Source organism: Gracilinanus agilis, chromosome X (assembly GCF_016433145.1).
Source record: "Gracilinanus agilis isolate LMUSP501 chromosome X, AgileGrace, whole genome shotgun sequence".
NCBI classification, from domain to species: Eukaryota; Metazoa; Chordata; class Mammalia; order Didelphimorphia; family Didelphidae; genus Gracilinanus; species Gracilinanus agilis.
Window position 1 is genome coordinate 53,895,194 of NC_058136.1, and position 27,947 is coordinate 53,923,140.

Sequence of the window (27,947 nt, forward strand, 5' to 3'; positions counted from 1 at the left end):
AGGAGCTCTTGGAGCCTCCGAGGGGGAAGCTGTTAAAAGCCAAAAGAGCCTGAGCAAAACCCTTCCAGCCATTTTCATCTTGGCTAGAATTCTGTCCAGGCCCTCTCTGGCTCATCAGCACCAATATAGAACTCCATGTCACGAAAAGCATTTCTAGCAAATCTGGAGCCACAGGCAGAGCTACGCAGAAACCTCTGTCACTTCTCCTTCCTATCAATGGGACTGCAGTGAGGAGAGGGTACCTAGGCCAGAGCCCCTCAGATAGCACAGGATTAGCGCTCGATCCCTATCCTTTTTCTTTGTTCTGAATGTAGCTAAGACCAAATAAAAGGGTCATTTCCACCTACATAGGAGAACAGAAAAAGAGGCTTATGCATGGAACTATGAACTCAGTCATGCACAGCGTGCCTTTTTTTTTTTTTTTTTTTTTTTTTAGGCAATGGGGGTTAAATGACTTGCCCAGGGTCATACAGCTGAGAAGTATCTGAGGCCAGATTTGAACCCAGGACATTCCGTCTCTAGGCCTGGCTCTCAATCCACTGAGCTACCCAGCTGCCCCCTCCAGCGTGCCTTTTAAGAGATTCAAGATATGACTTTCTAAGCTGTCCTACTTGTCTATGATTGCTCCTAGCATTCTTTTTGTCCATCCCTGTGTATTTAAAAATCATTCAATGGCTCTCTTTCCTTTCTTTATTTTACAGCCAATCCATAGCTCCCTCTTCCCTCTCACTACACCTACCCTATGGGGAAAAAAAGAAAAACAAAACCCTTGTAACATACATGCATAGCCATATACAACAGATTTCCAAATAGTCAGAATTCTCAAAATGTAAGTCGTCTTTTGCATTTTGACTTGATCACCTGTCAGGAGGGGGGTAGCTTGCTCCATCTCGGGTTATTGGGAATCGTTGTATTGTTCTTACATTTTTCCAAGTACAAATGTTCTCAATGGTTTCCTTTTCTTACTTCTTATGGCACCGTAGCAACACATTATAGCAGGGGTTCCCAAACTTTTTTGGCCTGCCGCCCCCTTTCCAGAAAAAATCTTCCTTAGCCCCCTGGAAATTAATTTTTTTCATTTTAATAGCAATTAATAGGAAAGATAAATGCCCCTGTGGCCATCACCGCTCCTGGATCGCTGCAGCACCCACCAGGGGGCGGTGGTGCCCACTTTGAGAATCACTGTATTACAGTAACACTGTCATTACATAGCCTTTAAAGGATTACAAAGAGTTTTCTTTATGTTCTCTCATTTGATCCCTGTGTGGTATGTGCTATTAGTGTCTCCATTATACAGATGAGAAAACGGAGACTGAGAGAATTTAAATAACTTGCCCAGGGGCACAGAACTGGTATATGAAGCAGGATTCAATCTACTGTAATTCAATCACCATTCCCCAGGGGATGACACTCATTTAATTTCCAGGGCTTTGCTATACCAAAGCAAGCTACTAGAAGTACATATATACATATATATATATATAAATCCTTTTCTTCTTTCTTGGACCTCTCTGAGGAGGAGGTCTAACAGAGGTGTTTCTAGTCCAAGGCTGGGCACATTTTAGGGATGAGGGAAGCGACATTTCTACTAACAGAATATTCATGCAAAAGACTTTCTTTCCCAAGTCCCTTCAACATGTGTCATTTTCCTCATTTGTCAACCCAAAGACCCCACTTACTAGAGTCCAAAACGGTTCAGTTTCACAAAAACTACTGGGAAAACTAGAAAGCGGGCTGGCAGAAATCAGGGACAAACCCATATTGCCTACCCTATACTGAGATGAGCTTCAAATGGCCAAAAGGCTCAGCCAGGAGAGGAGCATGGGAAAAATTACCTTTCAGATCTATGGAGAGAGGAAGACGTCATGACCAACCAGGGGCTAAAGAATAGCCCAGAAAAAAAAATGGACAATTTCAATAGCATAAAATAAAGTTTTTGCACAAACAAATCCAGTGCAGCTAAGAATAGCGCACGAGTGGTGAACCTGTGCAGGGAGAGAGAGCTCTCCATCAAGCTTCTCTAAGGTCTCATTTCTCTGGATAAAATAAGACACTGATTCAAACTTATAAGAATAAGAACGTTCTCCATTTGAGAAGTGGTCAAAGACTAGGTGGCTTTCTCAAGGGAAGAAGTCCAAGCTAGAGGGCCATATGGAAAAATACTCCAAATCAATGATAATTAGAAAATGTAAAGGGTGATAAGATGGGAGGGAGGGAGGGAGAGAGGAAAGAAGGGAGAAAGGGAGGGAAGGAGGAAAGACAAAAGCAAGGAGGAAGGGAGTGAGGAAGGAAGGAAGAAGGGATGGGGAAAGAAGGGAGGATGGAAAGAACAAAGGAAGAGAGGGCAGAAGGAAAGAAGGGAGGAAAAGAAGGAAGAATGAAAGAGATGAAAGGAGAGAAGGGAGGGAGAGAAGGAAAGAGGGATAAAGGGGAAGGGATGAAGGAAGGGAGGAACAGAGGGAGGCTTCTCTATCCTCCAAAACTCCCTCTCTGTTGTTTTCTTGTCTGTAAAATGACAGAGTGGGACAAGATGATGTCTAAGGCATCTTTCAGCTCGGGAGTTCTAGTCTGTGGCGACAGACTTGGTAAATCTAATAAAATAAGAGAAAGCTCCCGGAATCCTAGGATAATCTACAGGTGAATTTGAATTACTACCCACAGATAAAGCAAAGAAACTTGTCTGCATGTAAATTTTTTTTTTTAAAAAAGAAAAACTGAGGGGGCAGCTGGGTAGGTCCTAGGTTCAAATCTAGCCTCAGACACTTCCCAGCTGTGTGACCCCCATTGCCCACCCTTACCACTCTTCTGCCTTGGAGCCAGTACACAGTACTGACTCCAAGACAGAAGGTGAGGGCTTTAATAAACAAACAAACAAATAAATAAATAAATAAACAAATAAGCGAGCAAATAAACAAACAAACAAATAAATGGATGAAAGAATGAATAAACAAACAAACAAACAAACAAATGAATAAATAAATAAATAAACAAACAAGCAAACAAATAAATAAATGAATGAATAAATAAATAAATGAATGAATGAATGAATAAATAAATAAATAGATGAGAGAAAAACTGAAAGGAAACAGGCATGTAGGTATATGATTTTGAAAATAAAGTTAGTTTTAACATGTGGAAAGTAAACAAGAAAGTTGCCCAGGCCTGTGACCTACAAGCCAATTCTCTCCCACCTTCTTCATCCAAACCTCATCATTTCACAGCAGAAAGGAAGACGGGATGTGCTACCACTGAATGTAATCCTTCCGCCCCAATAATAGCTTTTATTAAAAATGTGGTAAATTATACAACCAGGGAAACTTAATTCAAGGTAAAGTTGGCAGAGCTTCTTTGGACAAGATAAACAGATAGTTGATTCAGTTATGAATCCAAATTTGGATTTCCAAAGTGTCGTCAATCAGTTGGACATTTACATACTTATTAGTAAATGATCTTAAAGTGAGGAAAACCTAGATTCGAGTCCTGCTTTTGAAAGAGTATCTGTAAGGGGCAGCTAGGTAGTACAGTGGCTACAGCACCAGGTCTAAAGTTGGGAGAACCAAGGTTTATATCTGGATTCTTCCTTGCTGTGTGACCCTGGGCAAGTCCCTTACTCCTAATTGTCTAGCTCTTGCCCTTCTTCGTTCTTAGAACTGATACTAGGAGAGAAAGTAAGGGTTAAAAAAAAGAAAGGAAGCATGCTGGCTGTGTATCTCTGAGCAAGTCACAGAAGCTCTCTGGGCCCCAGGCAACTCTCTGAAGGCTTTAAGTTAGGGCCAGTCTGTATTAGTGGAAGGCATTTCCCCAAACAGAGGAAATCATCCGTCAGAGCCAAAAGAACCCCTTTTACAACTGCTGCCACTGTCGCCTAAGAGAAAACACAATCTGTATCATGTAAACCCAGGGGGAAACATGTCCAAAGTAACAAGATCGTGGCCTGCAAATATTTTAAGGCAGGTTCAAAGTCTTTCAAAGCCCAGCTGGGGCTTAACAAGACACACACACACACACACACACACACACACACACACACACACACGAAATCAGAAACGCATGTAGAAGCCAGAAGGGGGCAGCAGAACTCTGCCAACTGCATCCGAAAGTCTGCCTGCCATGTGGTAGGGGCCCTGGATGTTCAAATCATGACTGAGCTGACTTGAGACAGGAACCTTCCCTACTGAGTTGCTTCTCACAAAGCTGAAGCCCAAGAGGGCAAGCACTGCTTGGGACGAAGTTGAATGAACTGTGAGATAGGAGGATCATGGAATAAAAAAAGGGCAAACGTGAGGAGAGCAGAGAATCAGGAGAAGACCCGCACGAACTGATACAGAGTAACGGAAGTGGAAACAGAGAAGTGAGTGGAAAAGATCGCTCCAGTGATGCTGGATCCCATCAGATTGATGCTCGGTTCTAGCCCTGAGGAAGAGATGAGGAAATGCATCCCTCTTCACCTTGGAATGGAGTGGTATGAGGTGAGTGGGGAGAGGAACGTGTGCTTTCTCAGACGTGGCCGTTGTGCCGGCTGATTTTGTGCATTTCTCTTAGTTCCGAGGGAAGGAAGGTTGGCAGGATGGTTGGGGGGGGGAGGGGGAGCCTTTGAATATGATATGGAAAGAGAAGATTTCAACAAATTTTTCATTTGAAAAAACTCGAACAAGGTGCTGTTGGGAGTGGGAAGTAGCCATACCTTTCCATGCAAGGAGAGCCACTGATCAAGAGGCTTCTCTAGCTTCCAGGAGTTCATGTTGACCTCAGCCTCTCCCAGGAAAGTGTTGCGGCCCAAGCGGCCATGGTGCCAGACAGAAAACTGCAAGAGCCTCTGAGACAGCAGGGATCTGGGGATCTCATACTGTGGAAAAGAGTGCAGATGTCCAGGATCAAGGGAGAAAGAAATGTGGAGCCCTGCCCCTACAGGGCAACGTATCTAATACTGGTCACCCCAAGGGAGCCTCGGCCCCAACAAGGCCAAAAGACAATGAGTGGCCTCTCCTTTCTGCTCCCACCTGGGTTACTAATTACAAGGGCTTGCCCACCCTTTCCGTTTCGCTGTGCTAAGGCCTCACTTTGCCCCATATCACACAACTACCAGATATCCAAGGGACACCCCAGCCCAGAACTGGTTCTTTACCTCAGAGTTGGGAGGGAGGCCTCCAAACCTTCAGAAGGGACAGCAAAGGAGCCCATTCCCCTAAGAGCCTCTACTTCCCAACTGCCCCGGGCATCTGGAAAGTTGTCTGAGCACGTAAGTGTCCTGGGTGTTTGCACAGGCCCTGAGGTGACCCACTCAAACCCGTTTCGACTAGGTCCAGATGAGATGCCATCGGCCCCAGGGGTGGGGGGTACTCACTCTGAAAATCTCATCAAATACTGGGTTGACCGTGCCCTGTTTGACACTGGTTTTACGCTTCCCCTGTCGGGATTTGTCAGGTAGGAGGTAAATCTTCACATACCTGGAGAATATTGCAAATGCCAATCGCGTCACTGAGTCTCCTCCAGATCCCTATCTGCTGCTCTCCCCACTCCTGATACACTCCGAGCAGGAAATGTCCCCATAATGTTCCACCAGCACACCTGACACCCTTCCCTTTTGACCTCCAGTCCCCAGCATTCTCTAGTTCTCCCTCTTCAGCCCCTAGTTCTTCAGAGGCTCTCCCCAGCCCCAAAGCACCCTATCTGCCCTCTCAGAGTGTCGGGTTTGAGAAGCACTTACGGGTTTGAGCGCTTCTTGATGTCATCAGCAAATGCCAGCTGGCGGCACTCTTTCACATGAACCAGCAGGGTCTGTGAGGACAGCTCATACAGCAAGGAGATGGCAATCTCCCCCGTTATCAAGATGTTGCCGATTTCCCCAGCCTCGCTGTAGATGCTCGCCGTGCTGCCCATCGTGCTCTAGAGAAAATAAAGTTCTTGCCTCGGAAGTCTCAGTGCCCTCCCACAGGTCTATCTAGACCAGTGATGGCAAACCTTTTAGAGGGGTGGGTGACGTGAGAAATGCCCTCAGGTGCCCGTGGAGAGCGGCCGGCCTTCTAGTAATGAACTCTGGCAAACTCTGGGCTGGGGCGACAGCACACATGCCCACAGAGAGGGCTCTGAGTGCCCCCTGTGAAAGGGAATTTTGGGGAGAAGAAACAGGTTTGCAGCAGAGGGGAATGGAATTCTGCTGGAACTAGAGATACCAGGGTAAGCCTGGTTAGGATGTAGCAGGAGAGAGGGTCTGGAGATCCTAACGACCAGCCTGGGGAGTTGGTTGAAAGCTGTGAAGCCGAAACCAGCTTGGAGACCCAGCTCTGACCCACTGTGGATCTCTATCCTTTCCCAAACCGTTCCTGTTCCCATTCTTAGCATCATCTGAATCTGCTGCCTGATTTATCTCTACAGAAGGGAAGCTGATAAACTTTTCATGGTTGCTTTGGAGGGGTTTTCCCTCTCTGAGGTGAACCAAATCACTTCAACTTCAATTATCTGAGCTCCATGTCAATATTCTAAGCAGGTTTACCCCCGTGTCCGTAATTCCAGCAGAATTCCATTCCCCTCTGCTGCAAACCTGTTTCTTCTCCCCAAAATTCCCTTTCACACCCGCTCTGGCACATGTGCCATAGGTTTGCCACCACAGGTCTAGACCAACCCCAGAAAGCTTGGCAGTAAACCTTGCCAAGAACAAGGAACAGAGTATGCATGCTAGGTGAGCCACTCAAAAACCCACAGAAAGACTTCAGAGGGGTCAGTGAACCAGGATGGAAAAAACATCACCTCTCCATTCCCACCATCTTCTAACTAAAATCAGTCATTTCCTTCAATGACCTTAGAACATTCCAGAATGCCAATTAGGCCCTTTATTGATGACCTCGGCTATTGCACATTTAGAGAATCCTAGATTTAGAAATGAATGCAACCTCGGCGGTCATATTGTTCAATTCCCTCCTTTTGTAGATGAAGAAACCGAGACTCAGAGAAGCTTCGTAACTTGTCCAAGGCCTCACAGAGGGGAAAATGGGAAACTCCAAATTTTAATGCGAGAACTCTCTGTGCCCACCCATCCTGGGCCCCAATCGTGTATGTGGCCCTGTAGAGCCTCACATGGTGAGGGATGGAGGGTGGAGGGAGGTCCGCTCAACCCACAGAAGGCCTTCCTATACATCTCTTAACATCATGTGGAAATCATGGAGGACGTGACGTGGGTCCCTATCCATTGCTTTCCTTTTCCTAGTAGGCTTCTGTGCACATCATTATTTACCCATCATTTGCTTTGGCTATATGGCGGGATGGGCGGTGGGGAGCAGAGAGAAGAAATGAAGTTCGAACGACTTGGTTTCTGCTACATGCCAGGCACAGGGCTTTGGTTCCTGAGTCACCACAGCCAAAATGGCAGCCTACTGCCGCTAAGCCTCTCTGAGCTTAGGTGAGCCAGTCATTAGAAAATAGAAACAGACTGCTGTCAAGCCTTGTAGAACCTGCCAGAGCTTGTCATCCTTGGCATAGCCCATGAGAACTCAGTCACCTCCTCGCTACAGGTTCCCAAAGGCCAGACCAGAGGAATTTAAACTCTTGGAGTTTCCACTACATCAGACGGAAGGCCATCTTTGTAAACTCCATATTCTCCTGGCAAGGCTCTACGGCTGGGGATCTCGAAATACCACTGCCTTCGAGGGCTCAGACTTAGAGGGCACCAAAGGAGGAACGGAAAGAGCCATTAAAGGTAGAAAGATGATTTAGCATAAAGCCGTACACAGAATTCAACATAGGAGGTTTCATTAAAAAAAATGTGTGCCCTGGGGCAGCTGGGTAGCTCAGTGGATTGAGAGTCAGGCCTAGAGACAGGAGGTCCTAGGTTCAAATCTGGCCTCAAACACTTCCCAGCTGTGTGACCCTGGGCAAGTCACTTGACCCCCATTGCCTACCCTTACCACTCTTCCACCTATAAGTCAATACACAGAAGTTAAGGGTTTAAAAATTTAAAAAAATAAAATAAAAAAATAAAAAAAATGTGTGCCCCCAAAAGGAGACCAGCTAGTCCTATGAGACAGCATGAATGGAATGGGAGAAAGCAAGGTGGCTCAGTAGATTGAGAGCCAGGCATACAGAGAGTCCTGAGTTCAAATGTGGCCTCAGACACTTCCCAGCTGTGTGACCCTGGGCAAGTCACTTCACCCCCATTGCCTAGCCCTTATGGCTCTTCTGCCTTGGAACCAATACACAGTATTGATTCTAAGATGGAAGGTGAGGGTCTAAAAAAAAAGAGTGAGAGAGAGCACATGAGGGATGACAGAGGCACTTGCCCAGGGTAACCTGGCTAGCAGAGAATCAATTTGAACCTAGGTCTTCCTGACTCCAAGATCAGTTTTCTATCCACACTATACCACAGTGCCTCTCAAAAGGAAATGGGCCCATTCAAAATAAAAGAGCCATGAAAGATTTGTGGGAATAAAATTACAAAAACTGTTTTCATGTTTGCCAAAATAAAAATGAGGATGCCATCGAAATCGTGCTATACCAAACAACAGGAAGGTTAACATTATAGAATTAGATAAAATAATATTTCCTCATTTGTAGAAAAAAATAGGTCCAGAGTAACAAGGGAAATGACCAAGTAAGGGGAAGAAAGAAGGGTAAATACCCCTTCTAGACTTGAAACTATATGGCATAGTAGTAACTGCCAAAATCATCCTGCTCTCCTAAAAAAGAGAAAAATATGGCACTGAAACTGACTAGATAGGCACAAATGACAAACAAAGGCCAAAGCAAGCCCAGAGGTCAAGAAAACCAAGAATAGAAATTACTTGAATAAGGCCTCTGACTTCACAAGAACTGCCATGAAGCAAGTAATGAATCCAAAACTCCCAACCAAACACTAAAAAAAAAGAGTTAATGAAGCATTTAGAAAAATGCGAGGAGAGAAGGAAGTTCAGAAGGGCACAGAAACCAGCAAGGCAGCTTGGGAACTCTTGTGTTGAATTATATATTTTTTTATTTTTAACTGGAGTTGCATATGATAAAGATTCACATACTCATGTATAATCTTCCCCCTCTTCAAGCCTCATTCTTCTCTGTATTCAGAAGGGGTCAGATTTGTTGGGGTTTTGCCTCCCCCATTAGAACATAAGCTCACTGTGTGGAGGAGATGGTTCATTCCTTGCACTTGAAGTCTTAGTGCCTAGCATAATGCTTGCCTGATATGTATCGGGCATGCTGTAAGTAGGTTGGTTGATTGAGTGGTTGTTGAAAACCAGAAAGTGATTTGGCAGAAAATTAGCTATAGGCCAGTATGTCATACCATATACCACAGTAAGCCCCAAATGGACACATGATATAAAAGGGCACAGTTATGATAAAGTTAGAGAATGGAAGAAGACATCTTGTACAATTATGGCTGGGGGGGAGGGAAGAAGTCTTAACTAAACAAGGAACAGAGATGACCAGAAAAGAGAAAATAAAAAATGTCTTTAAAAAAACTAAGAATCTTTTATACGAACAAAGTCAATGCAGTTGCCTGTGGGGGAAAATCTTTTCATCAAATACTTCTAATAAAAGTCTGCTTTCAATGATATGTCAGGAACTCCCAGAAACATATAAAATATTCCTCATCAAACAAATGGGCAAAAAATATTAACAAATAATTTTCAAAAGGAGAATTGCGAATTATCAACAATCATAAGAAAGATTATTCCAAATCACTAATAAGTAAAAAAAAAATTTAAACCCAATTCTGATCTCACTACACATCCCTAAAAATGGCAAACATCACAAAAGATTGAAAAAGTCAGTGTTGGAGGGGACACAGAATGCCAAGCACATTAATATACTGTCCTGAGAGTTGTGAACTGACTGATACAACCATTCTGGAAAACATTTTGGCATTATGCCTTTAAAAAGTCACAAAATGGGTTCAAATCTGGCCTCAGAGACTTCCTAGGATGAGTACGATGCCACAGCCTCACCTAAATGTCACTACATTATCCTTTCCAGCAAGTCCACTCACCTCTTCCAAACTTCTTCCTAATTGTTGAGGGCACTGCTATGCTTCTAGTCACCCGTATTCACAAACTCAGTGCCAGGCTCAATTCCAATCAGTTGCCAAATGCTGTCATTTCTACCTTCACAACCTCTCTCGTATCTCTCCTCCCTTCTGTCTTTCTCACCTTGGTACAGGCCCTCAGCACCTTGTACCTCATCTGATTTGGCCTCTCCATTTCAGAACATCTTCCACAAGGCTGCCAAAGAGATTTTTCCTAAAGCACAGCCCTGACCATGCCGCCCTTCCACTCAGTAAATTTCAGTGGCTCTCTATTGACACAAATATTTTATCTTTTTTGTACAAGTTTTATAAGGTACGTAATTGTTACCTCAGCAGTATATGTATATTATAGTTTATAAAGAAGTAAATACACACATATTAGAGAGACATGCTCTAATTGTTTTCTCTCATGAAGCACACAGTCACAAAAGTTTGGAGCTTAACAGTCTAATAGCAAGAACAGTAACAGCTTGTATTCATCTACGCTGTAAGGTTTGCAGAGCACTTTCTTGACATGGTATCCCATTATATCTCTGCTATCTCTCCATGACATGCATGCTATTATTGTCTCTGTTTTACAGATGAAGAAACAGGCTGAGGGAGATTGAGTACAAGTAAGTGTCTGAGGTAGAACTTGAACTCAGGATTGGACTCCAAATCCAGAGCTCTACCCATTAAGCCACCTAGCTGCCTATATCGTTCTGTCTTTTCCACAAGAAGAGCACAGGGAATTTTATAAAATGACTTAATAAAATCTAGAAAACTATGACCTGCTATTTTTTTAAAACCCTTACCACCCATCTTAGAATTAATGGTGTATATAGGTTCCAAGGCAGAAGAGTAGTAAAGGCATTGGCAGTGATGGCAAACCTTTTAGACGGAATGCCCAAATTACAACCCTCATGCCGCAGGTGAGTTCCCTGCCTTAAGCCAGACAGGGGAGGGAGGAGGCACCCCCACTGGTCTGCTGGGCAGAGAGGTGGATCATGTGAGAAATGTCCTCAGGCACATGTGCCAGAGGGGAGGGGAGCAGCCCCCTCTGGCACATGTGCCATAGGTTCACCAACATGGAACTAGGCAATGTGTGTTAAGTGACTTTCAGAGGGTCACACAGCTAGGAAGTATCTGAAGCCAGACTTGAACTCAGGACCTCCTGTCTCTAGGTACAGGTCTCAATCAACTGAGCCACCTACTTGCCTCCCATCCTGTTCCCGATGAAGCCTTGTTGGCTCAGCAATCACCTCTTGAAACCCTTTCTAGCTGTTCTCTGACTCTTCTTTCATGATCTTCCCTAGAGTTTTGGCAGGAATTACAATCAAGTTCCCTGGCATATAGTGTACAGATTCTTCTCTTCCCTTTTTTGAAAATCAGGGAATTTATTATTGTGATTACGATTAATGCCAATAGCTAGCATTCATCCGGTGATCTGGGGTTTACGGTGTTCTTTTTGTGCTTTCTTTCTGATCCCATCTCCCATCACAAGACATTGATCTTTGAAAAATCATAGACAGAGGCTGAGCGATAGCATCTGCCAGTTCTGATTCCCAAAGAGATAGTGGCCTGAGCCAGATAGCTTGAATTTACCCAGGGCAAACTCGGGGTTTTCTTATTATCGCTGTCCTGGTCTTGGGGATCAAGTCCTTACCTAGTCCTTTTTGTTTGATCCTTGCTAGGCCAACTGACCTTAACAGAGCAGTCCTGGGGGAACAGCTCAAGCCCTTTCTCAGAACACGAGGGATTATCAGCTACCTGTTATGAACTGTGTGATCTCACCCATTTGGGTTTTTTTTGTGTGCATTGTTCCAGAAGGGAGGATTTGGTTAATGCCTTCGAAGATGCAATACAAAACAGTCCCAGCCCCTATTGCGTAAGGTAAGAGACCCCTTTCTACCCCCGGTCAGGGGCACAGTAGAATGAAGCACAGGAACCTGTGCTATGTCCATCCTAAGCATCTAAAGCTTTGGTCCCAGAATCCCTCAGGTCAGAGCTGGCAATGGCTTGAATAGGAAGGTCCTTGAAAATCAGGCAGCCAGCCTTCACCTAAGGACCTCCCAGGAGGAAGAAGGCTATCCATCTCCTCAGGCAGGCCATGCCACTCCTGGACAGCTCTGCTTCAGAAGGTAGGATGCCTGATATTCCTCTGAAGCCTTCAGCTTCTGTTCCTAGCTCTGCCCTTTGCGGCCAAGTAGACAGGTTCCAAATGACAGCCTTTCAATTCCTTGCCCACAGCTAGCACCACCCATTTTCCCCTGACACAAAGTCCTCTTTTCTCTGGGTGAAAAACCCCCACTATATCCAATCAGCTCTCCTCTACAAAACCCTGAGACCCTTCCCCATCTTGGTCACCCTTCTCTGGAGGCTATTTAACTCATCCGGCCTGAAATGTGGCCCCCAAGTATCAATGAGCCCATGCATTTGCCTTCCCTTCCCTGAAAAAGGGTTGGACCTTCAGATCTCTCCCAATCCTAGGAAGGGGATTTCCCTCTCCCTGGGGCGCAGTTATGAAACCAAACCGACTCACCAAGGAAGAACCACTACGCACGCTATTTCTTGCAGTCTTCTGCCGATGGATCTCTACCAGGCTATCGATGTCCTCTTCCTCCTCCTCTTCCTCCTCCTCTTCCTAGAAGTATAAAGATGCCTGTCAGGCTCAGGGATGGTGGAAAGGTTCTGGAGTGTGTTTCTTCTCTAAAAGCTGAGCCATTCATATATACACCACTTCATTTACATCACAGTTACTAAAGAGGCCACCTCTCCAGGTTGCTCTCCAGGGTTGCTCTCCAGGATTCTTAGGCTTCCAAGGGGAAGAATGAAAAGGCAATACAATTCAACAGTATTTATTAAATTCCCAGAATATGCCACGTGCCACGTCTGGCGGTAGGTGATGGGGACATAAAAACAAAAAAACATCTCAGGTTTTTTCATCCAATCAGTCATTTGCAGACCTCTCTCTACTCCTCAACCTGTGAGGTCTTTCAACTGAAGCTGCCATGTTTTTCTTAATGCCTCAGAATCATGATATCTTGTGACATGGTAATATTCCATTACATCAGGGGTTCCCAAACTTTTTTGGCCTGCCGCCCCCTTTCCAGAAAAAATATGACTTAGCGCCCCCTGGAAGTGATGAAACTATTTATTGAACTTAGAATAGAATGTAATACAAAAAAAAAGTGTGGCCATCACCGCCCCACTGGATCACTGCAGCACCCACCAGGGGGCGGTGGCGCCCACTTTGGGAATCACTGCATTACATTAAGGCTATTCCCCAATCAACAGGCACCCACTCGCTTTCTAAGTACAACTCTCTGTTTTCCATGGAGATGCAGGAAACCAGGGGTGCAGAATGTTGCCCTCGGGCATGGTCACTGTTGCCAGTGGGCTCTGCTTAACTATTTTTCTTTGTTATACCTCTGACTGATGATATTTCAATCAGCCAACACATATCTGAGGTAAGTATTGTACCATACTGTGCGAGACAGATGAGCCACAGAAAATACAATGCCAGATCGCAATGATTTTGGCTCCTGTTGGAGAGACAAGACTATAGATAGGTAGATATAGAGCATAATATATTCCACATAATCACAGGCAGAACTGGAAGGGAATCTAGAGATCATCCTAGTCCACCCTTCCTTCCTTTTACAGATGAGGAAACTGAGGCCACAAAAGGGAAAATGTCTTCTTGCAGAGACAGGATTTGAACCCAGTGCTTTTTCCACTGGACTCTGACACAGAATCAAGCTTGAGGTTGAGTACTGAAGACCAAGTGCTGCCCCTGAAGGCAAAGATTATTATTGCCTAGGAGGTCAGAGAAGGTCAGGAGCTGGGGGTGGAAGACAGGTGGTTGGTTCCAAAGGAACCCCCAAAACAGGAGACAAGATGTTCGAATACAAAATGAGAATAATATTTGAGCCGATGTATGATTCATCGTGAGATTAGTGCATCTGCGGTGAGAGGAATAAGAAGCTGGTTTTCCCTCCGATGGCTCAAGCATACAACGAAGCTGTCTCACACATGCAAATTGGTAACTGGACTTTGGAGATTTGCAAGAACAGAGAGCTGGGTTTTGCCTTTCATTGAGGATTAATAAGTCTAGGAAATCTGAGAACTCTGAGCTTACCCAGTACTAATTGTAAAGGTCAACTCCACATGGAAAACAAAAACCCAAATGTCACCTAGCAGGAGTAAAAAACTGGAAACCAAGTGGGTGCCCATCGACTGGGGAATGGCCTTAATATAATGGCCTTTTACAGTGTTGTGAGATACCGTGATTCTGAGGTATTATGGGAAACAGGGCAGTTTAAGGTTAAAGACTGAGTAGAGAGAGATCTGGAAACGACTAGATGAGAGACGGTTTCAATAAAACTTGATTTTTTTTTTTTATGCTCCCAACACCTAGCATCAGGCTCGGCACATAGCATACCAGAGGAATTTAATAAATGCTCGTCGAATTCTGTCGATGTGCCTGCCTTCCCACAGCTCAGCCACCAGTATTTTGTCTTTGTCATTTCTGCTCATTTTCCGTGCATGAGATGAAACTTAAAAGTCGTCTCCGTTTTCATTCTCATCCTTTCTGCAAGGCTGTAGACAGTCTGCCATTCTTTTGGAAACTCTTCGGAATCTGACTCCGAATACTCTCAGGGGATGGCCTCGGGTCAGACATTTTAATAAACTCCCAGGATATCCCAAATATGAGACACTGAACCAGAATGGTTCCTATAAATTCTTCCTCCCACACTGCGATTTCTCTTCTGGATTGATCTGATTCATGCAAAAGCTTTCGAAATTGTATTCAACTTAACTTGTCGATTTTGTCTGTCACGACGAATGGTGATTTCGTTAAAAATCCCCTCCCTGGCCATGGCACTCCTCGAGTTTTTCAGATGTGCTGTGACTTCTTCGATTTACGGGCTCGGGTGCAATTGAAGCTTACCGTGCCGTACGCCACGAGGCTCTGGTGTAAATCTCATTTCGGCAGAGGGTTTCCTAGGTTTTCTAGCGGTTTTTGTTGACTGAAGAGTCCGTCCCCATCTTCTTGGGTTTATTAAAGACTGAGACACTGTGTTCGATGGCTTCTAGGCCTCTTCCAATTGAACTAATTCAAGGTTTTAACCAGCAACAAAGACTTCTGATGACAACTATTTTATAATTCATCGGCAGTTAGGTGGCAAAGTAGATAGAGCACCAGGCCAAGAGCCAGGAAAGACTCATCTTCCCAAGCTCAAGTTGAGCCTCAGATATTTACCACCCGGGTGACCCTGGGCAAATCACTTAACCCTGTCTGCCTCAGCTTCCTCATCTGTAAAAGGAGCTGAAGAAGGGAAATGGCAGACCGCTTTGCCAAGAAAACCCCAAATGAGGTCAGGAAGACTTGGATGTGATTGAAATGAGTGAGCCACAACAAAGAAAAATGTCACACAGCTGTCGACCTACTGCAGAAGGGCTCTTACCATGTCTGCAATGAGGCCTGGGACAGACCTGCTTCTATCTCCCAAGGAGCCACTGCCAGGGCTTAAGTCTCCTGGGCGAAGATCCACGACAGACTTAGTATACTCTGAAGAAGAGACCAAAAGTCCAAATCAAAAAAGAGCCCTACTGTGCTCTAAAGCTGCTCCAAGCCCTGCCCCACCCCACCCCCACCCAACCCCTGCGGGCTCCCATTCTGGAAGAGCCAAGAAGGGGGAGGAGAGCTACCTGAAGGCCTCAGTGCTCTCCTGGGATTCTTCTTGAATATTGTTTCAGTCTCATCTGCAAATCCCGCACTCAGAGCCCCAGGCTGCGCCTCCTAGGAAGGAGGGGGAGTAGGCACTGAGTTTATGGAAGAAGAGATGCAGCTACATGGCTAATATGGAAATCTGTTTTGCAGGACTTCACGTGTATAATCAGTAGCATATTGCTTAGTTTCTCGAGGGGTAGAAGAGGAAGAGAAATTGGAATGGAAAATTTAGAAAAGTGGACACACAAATCGTTTTTAAATCGAATAGGGAAAACATGAAAATAAAGAAATAATTGTTTTTAAACAGGAGGGAAGGACAGCTCTTCAAAGCCAGTGCGTGAACCTCCCACTTGAAGGAACAAATCCTATGTTTATTCAAGTTGGTTGAAACCTTTATTAAGGAAAACGCAGGCCAAATCGAATAAGGTTCCGATGGCAATTCTCACATCCAGGACTTGAGAAACGGAGATCAATGATCTCGAATTCTCAGAATTTCCACCAAGCAGCTTTTGATTGAACCATGAACCAAAGTTTGAACACACACAGAGAAACACACATGTGCCCACACACATCCATGTAGGGCTTTAAACCAGAACGAAAACCTTTGTATTTTCTAGATCCACTGAACTGGATTGTCAACTGGATTTCCTACATAAACACCAAAATGAATCCCTCCCTGGAACTGTGGGTATTCGCCCAAGTTTATCAGAGTCAAACCTCCACTTACGTTGTCTGCTTCGGCCTTGTTGGTGACGGCCATAAAAAAGCTGCACTCTGGACCCTCTGAGCTCCTCTTGCTTTCTCGGAGGGCTCCGATTTTCTCCAGAGGGTTTCTCCAAGAGACAGAGAGACAGATATACATGTTAAAAGCCCAGCTCTGCCAAACCCCACGAGGAAACAGCTCTGGGAAACCTCTGGTCACTGGCCTGGAGCCATAGGTAGAGTCAGACCCAAACCCTGAGCTTCCGACTGTATTCGAGGGAAGGGAACACAGAAGGCTAATTTCGAAATAAGCACCGTGTCTAGTATGCAAACCCACGTAGGCCTCCAGCATTCCTCAGGGGGAGCTGGGCTTCTCGCTGTTTGGGATGCAGCTCCAACTCCTGGCTCCACTCGAGCGACCCCGCTTCAGAAAACGAACATATTCCCGCTACCTTGAGATCCAAGCTCACTTACTGGGGCTCAGAGAAGAAATATTACTGGAAGGGTCAAAGCAAAGGATGATGCAGTGGTCAGAGATTGCAGGACAAGTCCAGCAAGTGAGGTTGGCCCACTAAAGGAACAGGAAGCCTCCGTGCTGAAGCTGAGATGGAGAGGAGGCTTGCTGAGAATTCAGAAGGGGACAGGCTTTGTGTGTATGCGTGTGCACATGTGTGCGGGTATGCACACTCAGGAGAGGGAGGCATTGCTCTCACCTCCAAGTGTCGCCTACAGCATTGGCTTGGCTATCTTCCATGCTCGTGCTCTCGGGCTCCAGAGAATCCTTTCCAGCTCTGGATTCTGAAGCATCAGATGACAAACTACGAGAGGAAAAAACCCAAACAAAATGAGTACTTGGCAGGAATCTGGCTGTACCAAGTGGAGGGCTCCCCTTTCATCATGACGCCTGGCACAAACTCAAAGGAAGGAGGATTCCCACTGCCTCAGTGGCTGACAAGTCAAGTCACTTACCATCTCTGCTTCTGAATCCTTACCCATAAAAGAAGAGTGCTTCTTTGGGACCCTTGCCTCGGGGTGAAGGGAAAGGGGATGGCAGAATAAACTCCCTATTTGTTCTTCTATCATCTCAGAATCCCTCATGGAGGAAGAGGTTTCATCACTCTCATTAAACAAAGACTTCAGTGGTAAGTTTCAGATATGGGAAAATTCTCCAGTACCAGATGAGATGCAACTGAATTCCCAGGTACAAGGGGCAGCGAAAGCCAGCGGAAGAGGGCTATTTCCCTTATAGTCAATGATGGGCAAAGACCTTCCTTTTGGGTCTAGTGTGATACCGCTAAACCACTCATTTTCCCCCACTCCTAGGAAAGGAAAAAGATCCAACTTTCTGCATGGTGAGAATGTGGAGACCTGCGTGCTAGATCCAGCTCGACCCTGAGCAAATCATTTAACTTCTTGGTACTTCGGTCTACTCTTCTGCAAAATTTGGGAGTCATACTTGTTGATCAGTCATCCAGTCACATCTACCTCTTCCTGCCTTCTCGGACTCTAGTCCACCAGCTGCTGTTCATGGTGTCCTTGTGGCAAAGATACTGAAGTGGTTTGCCATTTCCTTCATCGGTGGGTTAAGGCAAATAGAGGTTAAGTGACTTGCCCAAGGTCATAGAGCCAGTAAGTATCTGCGGCCAGATTTGAACTTGGGTCTTCCTGACTGCAAGCTCCCCTAGATCAAAGATCTTTTCTAATTAATAAACATTCTAGGATGCTATAATTCTAGGGATGCTCGGAGAGGGAAGTATAAGGCTGGTGTAGAATTAGCCAAATCGAAATGGAGGTACAAAAATTCACTCAAGAAAATCACTTCTTAAAAATTAGAATCGGGCAAGTGGATACTAGTGACTCCATGAGACATCAAAAAACAATCAAAGTCAAAAGAATGAAAAAAATCGAAGAAAACTGTGAAATATCTCATTAGAAAAATAACTGGCCTGGAAAATAAATCCAGAAGAGCTAATCTAGGAATTACTGGACTACCTGAAAGCTATGATCAACAAAGAACTTAGACATCATCTTTCAAGAAATTATCAAGGAAAACTTCCCTAATATTCTAGAACCAGAGGGCAAAATAAAAATGGAAAGACTCCACCAATCACCTCCTGAAAGAGATCCCAAAAGGATAATTCCCAGGAATACTATAGCCAAATTCCAGAACTACCAGGTCAAGGAGAAAATATTGCAAACAGCCACCAAAAAAGAAACAATTCAAATTTTGTGAAACCACAGGCAGGATAACTCAAGATTTAGGAGCTTCACCATTAAAAGATCAGAGGACATGGAATATGATATTACAGAGGGTCAAAAGAGGTAGAACAGGAATCACTTACCTGGCAAAACTGAGCATAATCCTTCAGGGGGGAAATGGGGATTCAGTGAAATAGAAGATTTTCAAACATCACTGATGAAAAGATCTGAGCTGAGTTTGAAAATTTGACTCTCAAATACAAGACTCAAGGGAATCATAAAAAGGTAACCATGAAAGAGAAATCAAAAGGCATTCAATAAGTTAACAACTGTGTACATACGTGCATGGGGAAATTATTCTTGTAACTCCAAAAAACTTTGTCACTATTAGGGCACTATCTAGACAGAGGGCAAGAATGTGAGTTGAATATTATGGAATGATATAAAAAAATAAAATTAAGGCATGAAAAAGGAATGCAATGAGAGGAGGGGGAAGGGAAAACAGAATGGGATAAATTATTGCACACAAAAGAGACATGAAAGAGCTTTTACAGTGGAGATGAAGATGGAGGGGAAGCGTGTGAACCTTATTCATTGGAATTGACTCAATGAGGGAAGAACATACACAATCAAATGGGTATAGACATCTATTTTACTCTATAGAAAAGTAGGAAGGGAAAGGGATAAGAGAATGGGGTTGGGGCTGAGAGAAAAGAAGGCAAATTGGGGGAGCTAGAGATCACAATCTAAACAGGGGTAAGTAGGATGGAAAGTAATACACAGTAATCATAATGGTGCAAAATTTCTTCACAAATCTCTCTGATAAGGGCCTCGTTTCTCAAACACATCAAGAAATGAGTTGAACATATAGGTGTACATTAGTTGGTGGATGGTCTGGAGATATGAACAGGCAGTTCTCAAAGTACTTAAAGCTCTCTGGAGTCATGCAAAGGAATACTCAGGGTCATTATTGGTTGCAGAGATGCAGATTAAGGTGGCTCTGAGGTACCACTCCACACCTTTCCAATTGGTTATTAGGACATAAAAGGAAAATGACAAAACTTAGAGGGGATGTGGAAAAGTTGAGACACAATGCCCTTTTGGGGGAGTTGTGAACTGATTCAATCATCCTAGAAAGCAATTTGGACCTATGCCCAGTGAAGAGTGAATCAAACTTTCTTTGTTTATCAATCAGCAACTTTTAAATTAATCAATCAAAAACTTAAACAACCCTACTTAACACTAAGTAAGAGAGTTGCAAGTCACTTACTAAAGTGGGTGACAACTCCAGAGGCCACTGCCCTGCCCCTGGGCAGTGCTGGGCAAACTGAAAGACTGCAATTGGTTCCCATAAAGTGGAGGAAGGGACAGGATGTGATGTGAAAAAAGGACTATAAAAAGTCCTGAACTTCCTATTGAGGGGACCTCTGGACCTTGGACTTTGGCTCTTGGACTGCTTCTTGGAGGACTGCTCCTGGATCTTCTCCTTTGGACTTCAGTGTTAGAGGATTTCACCTTGGGACTTGGCCTTTGGTCTTCTCTTTTGGAGTTCGTCTTGGGTGAGTGAGTAGCTGACCTTCCTTTACTGGCTTCTGGAGAGATTGGTTCCAGAGATCCCTGCTATGGCTTTGGAGGAGGCTGCGTTGGTGGAACTCTAGCTGAAGATACCACCAGATGTGGGGAAGCTCCTGCAGGGCTGAGCCTCACTTCACTGGAGAAGGGCTAGTAGGCTTGTTAAAACCTGTCTCTTTAGCTACCTTTTCCATATTCACCCTTTCTACATCTTTGTAAATAAAGCTACTAAAAGTCATTTTTGACTTAAGTTATAATATCTTTAAATCGGCGACCACAATATTACTTTAGAATCCTCATATTTAACATAAAACCTAAATTTAATTCCTTACAGCCCAAAGGGCTATAAAACAGTATCTATCCTTTAACCCAATAATATGATTACTAGGTTTATATCTCAAAGAGATTAAAAAAACAAAAAGAGGAAGGACCTGTATGTACAAAAATACTGAAAGCAGCTCTTTGGGGGGGGGGGAGGCAAAGAACTGTAAAGTGAGGGGATTCCCCCATCAATTGGGGAATGGCTAAGTTCTAGTATATGATTGGTATGGAATAGTAACTAGTGTGCTGTGAGAAATGACAAGCAGGAGGAGCTCAGAAAAACCTGGAAATACTTAAGCCAAAGCCAAGTGAAATAAGCAGAAGCAGGAGAACATTGTACATCATGATAGGCATACTGTACAATTAAACAACTTTGAATAACTTAGCTATTCTCAGCAATACAATGGTCCAAAATGATCCCAAAGGACTCATGATTTAAAGATGACATCTGCTTCCAGAAAAAAAGAACTGAATAGAGGCCAAAGAAAACTTTTTTTCACTTTCTTAATTTTCTTTTCCATTTGAGTTTCCTTCTACAAAAGAATTAATATGGGAAAATGTTTTACACGACTGTACATGTAAAATCTATATGAGATTTCATACCATCTCAACAAGGTGGGAGGAGAGGGAGGGAGAGAATCCGAGACTCAATGTTCTTTGAAAAATGTTTGTTGGAAAGTATTTTTACATGTAATTGGGGGAAAATAAAATAAAATTTAATAAACAAAATAAAATGATAGTAGAAGGCTAAGCTTAACCATGACCCTTTACTGAGGCTTCAGGCCAGAAAATCCTCTTCCATTCTCCTCTTAGGTTTTGTGGAAACAGACAAAACCCCATTCTCCACTGCCACCTCCCACTCACACATACCCTCTCTTTTAGAAATATTAAGAAAGCCTTTAAAGATTATCCTACACCTCTAAATCTATGATCCTATGAACTTAAAATAGCCTTGGAACTTATCAGCAAGAGAAAGCTTATTAGTCCTTCTTTAACTATCAGTTCCCAAACCAAGTCCGGACCCCCTCTTTCCAATCAATCCGGGATTGACTCCTCCCTTGAAATAATGAGGGTGGTGGCTAGAAAAGGGCTCTCGTCTAGAGCCACCTACTAAGCCAAGAGTTTGTCCTCTTTTTTGACAGCCTGGATCTCCTTGGGCAGAAGTCTGGGAAAGTCTATGAGTGTCCCTGCATTTTCAATGCATAAAATAAAATATATAATATTATAGTGGAGACCTACTATATCAAAAGACAGTTATCAAAATATTTTCAAAAGAAGTTCATGGACCCCAGACCAAGAATCTCTGCTCTGTGCCCAGAGGGAATAAGAATAATGGCCCATCTGAGAGCAGTCCCCCTTTTCCCACATTTCCTTAAGTTATGAAGGTATTACTTGATCAAAGGGAGGAAGTCCCTTTGATTACTTCAGGTCACCTGTGCCCAGGTGGAAGGGAGATCCCTTGAGGGGCATGGCCACAAAAGGAAGGAGGGGTTTGGGGGAAATACTTCTCTAAGGGTATGCCCAACAGATTCCATGGCAATTAGTCTGTTTCAATGAAGCAAGATGGCATAATGGTTAGATTCTCCCACTAACCATATAACTATGTTTTATCACAATGAATCTCGATGGCTTCCTTTTTCCAGATTCCCATAAATGTGACTTCAAAAATATTTTGTGGAGGAAACATGTCTGAGAACATGAGGGAAGCCTGCTAGTTTAGACATTTCCCTCTCAAAAGGAACAATGCCTGGCTCCGATCCCACTGGAGCCACTTACTAGCTAGCTGTGTGACATTTCTGGGCCTCAGTTTTCTCCTCTGGAAAATGAATGGGTTGACACTTGATGGCAATTTCCTCAACTATAAAATGCAGGGATTGGATTTGAAGGTCTCTCAGGGCCTTCACCCTCTAAATCTATGATCCTATGAACTTACAAACAGCCATGCCCATCAGATGGAGCACAGCTTGGAACTCAGAACAGAAGCCCTCTTGCACTCCGGCAAGAAGCCGGTAAGGCTGGGGGCACAGAGCTAAGAGACTGTGATGGGATCTTTGGAACTTTTTTCCTATAGGAATTCCTTTGTAAGGGAGCCAGATCTCTTCTCCTCCATGTTATTTTTGTTACTTTACTGGGCATGCTTCTTATCACTTTGAAGGTTTGGAAGGAAGAGAAAAGGTTAGACATGAATTCACCAATATCGATGCTTAACCAGAACTAAAGAATCAAGAGATCTGTGTTCTAGTCCCATTTCTCCCACTAAGCGAGTTATGTAACCCTCTTGATTTTGTGGACGAATGCCACAAGGTCGCTTATATCTACTTCACAAGGTTGCTGGGGGGACCCTGCCCTAAAAACCAAAAGTCCCTGGAATACTTCGGAAATGATCTGGGTATTACCTGAACGCCTTCAGTGGCTCCTGGGTGCTCTTCATCCCAGTCCGGGCCTCACTTAGAAGAGACTGGCCCACAGTATCTCTTTTACTAGCTTTAAAGGTCATCCCAAAGTGGGAAGGGTCAAGGGGGAGAAAAGAAGAGGAAGAATTAATCCTAAAAAGTGAAAACGCAGCATGGTACAATGGGACAAACAATGGCTTTGAGACAGAGAATCAAGGGCTAAATCTTGGTACTATCAATTTACTAGATTTGGGCAAGTCAGCCTTCCTAAGGCCTCAGCTTCCCCCTCTGGAAAATGATGGGTTTGGATTAGATGAGCTCTCAAGTCCTTTCTAGTTCTAAATGTAAGATACGTGCAGATGATCCTATTCCATTTCAACCAACTCTCTGGTTCTCACGATGTTTCCCTGAAGACTTCCTTTTACTTTCATAGGAAATGGCCCTGTATCCCCAGCACCTACCACAGTGCCTGACCCATAATTGCAGAAGGTGCTATTTTAGTGTGAACTTGATGGAACCCAGGAGGCAGAGATGAAGGGAGAGAACATTCTGGACATGGAGGACAACCATTAAGAAGGCAAAGAGCCAGGAGATGACATGTCTTGTTCAAGGAACAGCAAGGAGACCAGTGTCACTGGGTTGAAGAGTATGTGGCAAGGGGTGGGGTGGGGACAGAATGAAAGGAGTGAGAAGAATGGAACTGTATGGGGTGAGGGCAGGTTGTAAAGGGCTTTGAGTACCAAACTGAGGATTCTGTATTTGGTCCTGGAGGCGATAGGGAGCCACTGGGGTTTATCGAGAAGTGGAGTGACATGGTCAGACCTGAACTTTAAGAAGATCACTTTAAGAAGATCGATAGCTGAGCAGAAGATGGACTGGCATGGAGAGAGACTTGAGGTAGAAGGAGTCGCCAGCAACTATCAAAATAGTCCAGGCATGAAACGATAAGAGCCTGCCCCACCTCTGGGTGGTGGTAGTGTCAGAGGAAGGAAGAGGTACAAGTGACAGGGATTATGAAGGTAAACTCAATCAATCAAGAGTTAATGAATAAACATTTATTAAACTCCTACTGTGTGCCAGGCACTGTGATAAGCAATATAAAGAGAGGCAAAAGACAGTCCTCACACTCAAGAAGCTAACAATCTAATGGACCAACCTTGGCCACGGCCACAGATCAGATACAAGAAGTTAGAGAAAGTGAGGAGGTGAGGGTGACGCCTGGCTTGTGAGCCTGAGTGACGGGGTCCAGGATGATGTCCTTGGCAGTAACAGGGAAGTTCAGAAGATGGGAGAGAAGATAACGAAGTCAGTTTGGGGCATGATGAGTTTAAGGTGTCTACAGGACTTCAATTTGAGATGTTCAGTAGGCAGTTGGAGAGGTGAGTCTGGAAGTCAGCAGAAAAGTTAGGGCTGGATAAGTAGATTTCAGAGTCATCAGCACAGAGATGATCATTGAAATCAGGGGAGCCGAGGAGATCACCAAGTGAAACAGCATAGAGGAAAAAAGAGAAGAGGACCCAGGACAGAGCCCAAGCGAGTGTTCAGTTAACAATGTGACTTGAATTAAGATCTAGCATATGAGGCTTAAAAGGAGCAGTCGCCGAGGTAGGAGAACCAGCAGAGAGTAGTGTCATGAAAACCTAGAGAGAAGAGAGCGTCAAGGAGAAAAGGGTGATCAAGCAGTGTCAGGGTCCACAGAGAGGGCCAGAAGGACGAGGCCTGAAAAAATGCCACTGGATTTGGCCATTAAGAGATCATTAGTGGGGGGGGGGGGTGCAGCTGGGTACCTCAGTGGATGGAGAGGCAGGCCTAGAGACAGGAGGTCCTAGGTTCAAATCCGGCCTCAGACACTTCCCAGCTGTGTGACCCTGGGCACGTCACTTGACCCCCATTGCCTACCCTTACCACTCTTCCACCTATAAGTCAATACACAGAAGTTAAGGGTTTAAAATAAAAAAAAGTAAAAAAAAAGAGATCATTAGTGGGGCAGCTAGGTGGTGCAGTGAAAAGAGAGCCAGGTCCAGAGACAGGAGGTCCTGAGTTCAAATCTGACCTCAGGCACTTCCTGGGCAAGTCACTTGACCCCCGTTGCCTAGCTCTTACCGCTCTTCTGCCTTGGAACAAATACCCAGTGTCGATTCTAAGATGGAAGGTGAGGGTTTACAAAGAGAGAGAGACAGAGAAAGAGACACACAATAGTAACTTTGGAAAGAGCAGTTTAGGGTGAATGATGAGATCAGAAGCCAGACTGCAGAGAGTTAAAAAGGGAATGAGAAGAAAGGTGGTGGCAGGCACCCACAGTAAATAGCCTTCTCCTGGAATTTGACCACGAAAGGGAGGGAAGATATGGGATGATAGCTAGTGGGATGGAGGGATCAAAGGGGAGGTTTTAGGATGGAAGGGACACAGGTTTGTTTGTAGGCCATAGTAGACAAGGAAAGGCTGGAGCTAAGTGAAGAGTGGGGATTACAGAGGATGCCACATCCTAGAGAAGACAGTGTGTGTAGATCGGATTTGCTCACATCATCTGGTGAGCCAGAGGTGGGGAGGAGATAATGGTAGAAGGCGTCGGAGTGATACAGGATAAGGACTGGAGAAGAGGGAGCTCCTGATGAGTGGTCTCAAGTTTTTCAGTAAAATAAGAGGCAGTGTTCTTAGCGGAGAGGAGAGGAGAGGAGGAGAGGGAGCCATGGGAAGCTGGAGGAAGGATGAAAAGATTGGGAAGACCTACTGTGGTGACTGGGATAGTTAATTAAGGACGTATAAAAGGCTGCTTTGGAGCCCTGAGGGCCCAGTTGAGATTATGCCACATAAATCTAAAGTGGATCCAGTTGGGAGATCTCCTCCACCTCTATTCAGCAGCGCGCATTTAGGAGAGAAGGCAGAAGATGGTGGGAGCGATCTCAGTCTGAGTGTCGGCAGGGCAAGGGCAGTCAAACTCTAAGAGGGCAAAGGACTCAAGAGAAGAGGGCAATGTAGAGGGGAAGTGGTTCACCAAAGGGTCAAGATGGGAAGAAGGGAGAAGAGTGCAGTTGGTGCAAGAGCAGTCACCTGGGAAAGTGCTGTGAGGCCAAGTGACTGAAGGTCACTAGGCAGACAAATAGGCAGAGGAGAGGGGAATGGACACGATTGTGAGCAGATAAGGAAATTTCAGAGTTCTAAAACATGGAGGTGGTGCATTGGTGGGTCATGGCAAGCTCACGGGTATGACCACCTCGGTTAGTAGCTGAGCTGGCTAGAGGAGTAAGTGGGTCATGGGAAGTGAATAAGTTGGGGAAACCATGAGGTTGTCAGGGTGTCCCAGGGAGGGTCAATAGGTCGGATGAAGTCTCCTACTATAAGAAACACTGGCTGAATGAATGAATGAATGAATGAATGACTAGCTGGTGGTAGAACAAAGCCCCCTAGTTCCTACAAATAGGGCAAAACCCAAAGGGAACCTGGAGATGGCAGGACCCGGTCTCCCTAGAAACGCCGTACCTGTTGGCTTCTTGCGCAGGGACATTCTCACCAAGTCACTGGCCAGATGGTTAGCAAAACGATTCACTTTCTGGTCATAAAACCAGTCACCGGTTGTCTTCTTCAACTCTCTAGGAGGGAAAGAGAGGAAGGAAGAGACAGTTGGCTACGGGGGATTTCTGCCAGCAGGCGGACATGCAGTCTGACATTTTGGTAACATGCAAGGCCTCACTTCCCTCTCTGCTCACTCCTCCCCCGGTTCAGGAACAACACTCACGCTTCCTTGACGCACACCTTGCACCTCCAGGTGCCATGAGTGCCAGGGGTGCGGCAATCCCGACACACTAGGTGATTACAGCCTCTGCAAGTGTTGGTTTTGGGGTAGACTCTCCCCAGGCTCTGCTGGCACCGGGCACAAGTCCGCTCACCATACCGCTGGCTGCCCCTCTTGGCCCCTTTCTTCCGGATCTCCAGCAGCTCATTCTTTAGTCTCCTGCTCAGACCAGAGAGAGTTGTTCACCTGAAGTCAGGATCTCAGTGGGTCGAGCAGGACTTTTGGCTGGTGCTGATTTTTTTTTTCGGGGTAGTGATGTGAAAAGAGAGTGAGGCCCTTTGCTTTTTACAAGGTTCACCACAACACAGAGCCAACTGGAAGCCCTGAAGAAGACACACGTCACAAACATGCAGTAGACACACAGCAGACATGCAGCTACGACACGTTCTCTCTGAAGTGTCAAACACGAAACACAAGCCAAATACCGAATCTTGCCACAGGAGGCCTGGGGACTCCCCAGGGCCTCTTCTGATATTCTCACCTGATCCGCTTTTCCTCCGATTTTCGGAGTTCCTCGTCTCGTTGAAGAACTTTCAGGATCAACTCCCGCTCCGTCTCTGAGAGAAAGGAGAGATCGACTGCCTCTGACATGACTCGCTTCAGCTCCTCCTCAAAAGTGTCCCAACAAGCAGAGTTGCCTGAAGGAGGACAAGGACTCATTTCAAAGATTGGGCCCACCGCACCAGACCTTTCCAACAGCTTGCTTCTCCCAGGCAAGCAGGAAGGCCAGGGAAGCGAGTTCCCTCCTTGACAGGGAGGTACCTTTTCTGCCTGTCCCTCATACCATCGCCAACTGAATATCGTCCCGAGAGCGAAGAAGGCAGTCATCCTAAGAGCACTCCATCACTTGGCTTATGGCTCAAGTGACAAGGAGTGAAAACTCCTCACCTCTCCCAAAGTAGCCCTACTAGACGCTTGACTTGAGTTCATAGCACTCATCCTAATTCATAGTCCGAGCCCTCACCCCTTTGTGCCTCCACCGTTGCAGGAACGGCCGCCTTCTAATTGGTCTCTGTACCTCCAGTCTCTCCTCTTTCCAATTGACCTCCACATAACTGCTAAATCACAATAAAGCCCTCCCCAATGGGACTCCCACTACCTTTCCAGCTTGATGTCCTACTTCTGTCCTTCTATTCCAGTTCTCTATTCCGGCCATGCTGGCCTACTAACTGTTCACTGTATACCACAATCCATCCTCACCCTCAGTGTCTTTGCCCAAGTGGTCTTCCACATCTGGAATCG

The 27,947-nt window shown here is 45.1% G+C and overlaps 1 protein-coding gene across 1 annotated transcript in view; it reads right to left on the reverse strand.

Moving 5' to 3' along the window:
- Positions 1-27,296, reverse strand: part of SYTL4 (synaptotagmin like 4) — a 33,281-nt gene extending 5,985 nt beyond the window's left edge. The window contains exons 1-12 of the mRNA XM_044682493.1: positions 27,187-27,296; positions 26,649-26,864; positions 26,393-26,502; positions 22,916-23,003; positions 17,141-17,245; positions 16,453-16,558; positions 15,704-15,794; positions 15,460-15,563; positions 12,531-12,632; positions 5,708-5,886; positions 5,345-5,447; positions 4,685-4,846 (exon numbers count right to left, since the gene is read on the reverse strand). Of these exons, the coding sequence (XP_044538428.1) occupies positions 4,685-4,846; positions 5,345-5,447; positions 5,708-5,886; positions 12,531-12,632; positions 15,460-15,563; positions 15,704-15,794; positions 16,453-16,558; positions 17,141-17,245; positions 22,916-23,003; positions 26,393-26,502; positions 26,649-26,864; positions 27,187-27,296 (1,476 nt within the window). The remainder of the gene's footprint in view (positions 1-4,684; positions 4,847-5,344; positions 5,448-5,707; positions 5,887-12,530; positions 12,633-15,459; positions 15,564-15,703; positions 15,795-16,452; positions 16,559-17,140; positions 17,246-22,915; positions 23,004-26,392; positions 26,503-26,648; positions 26,865-27,186) is intronic.
- Positions 27,297-27,947: the final 651 nt, after the last annotated feature.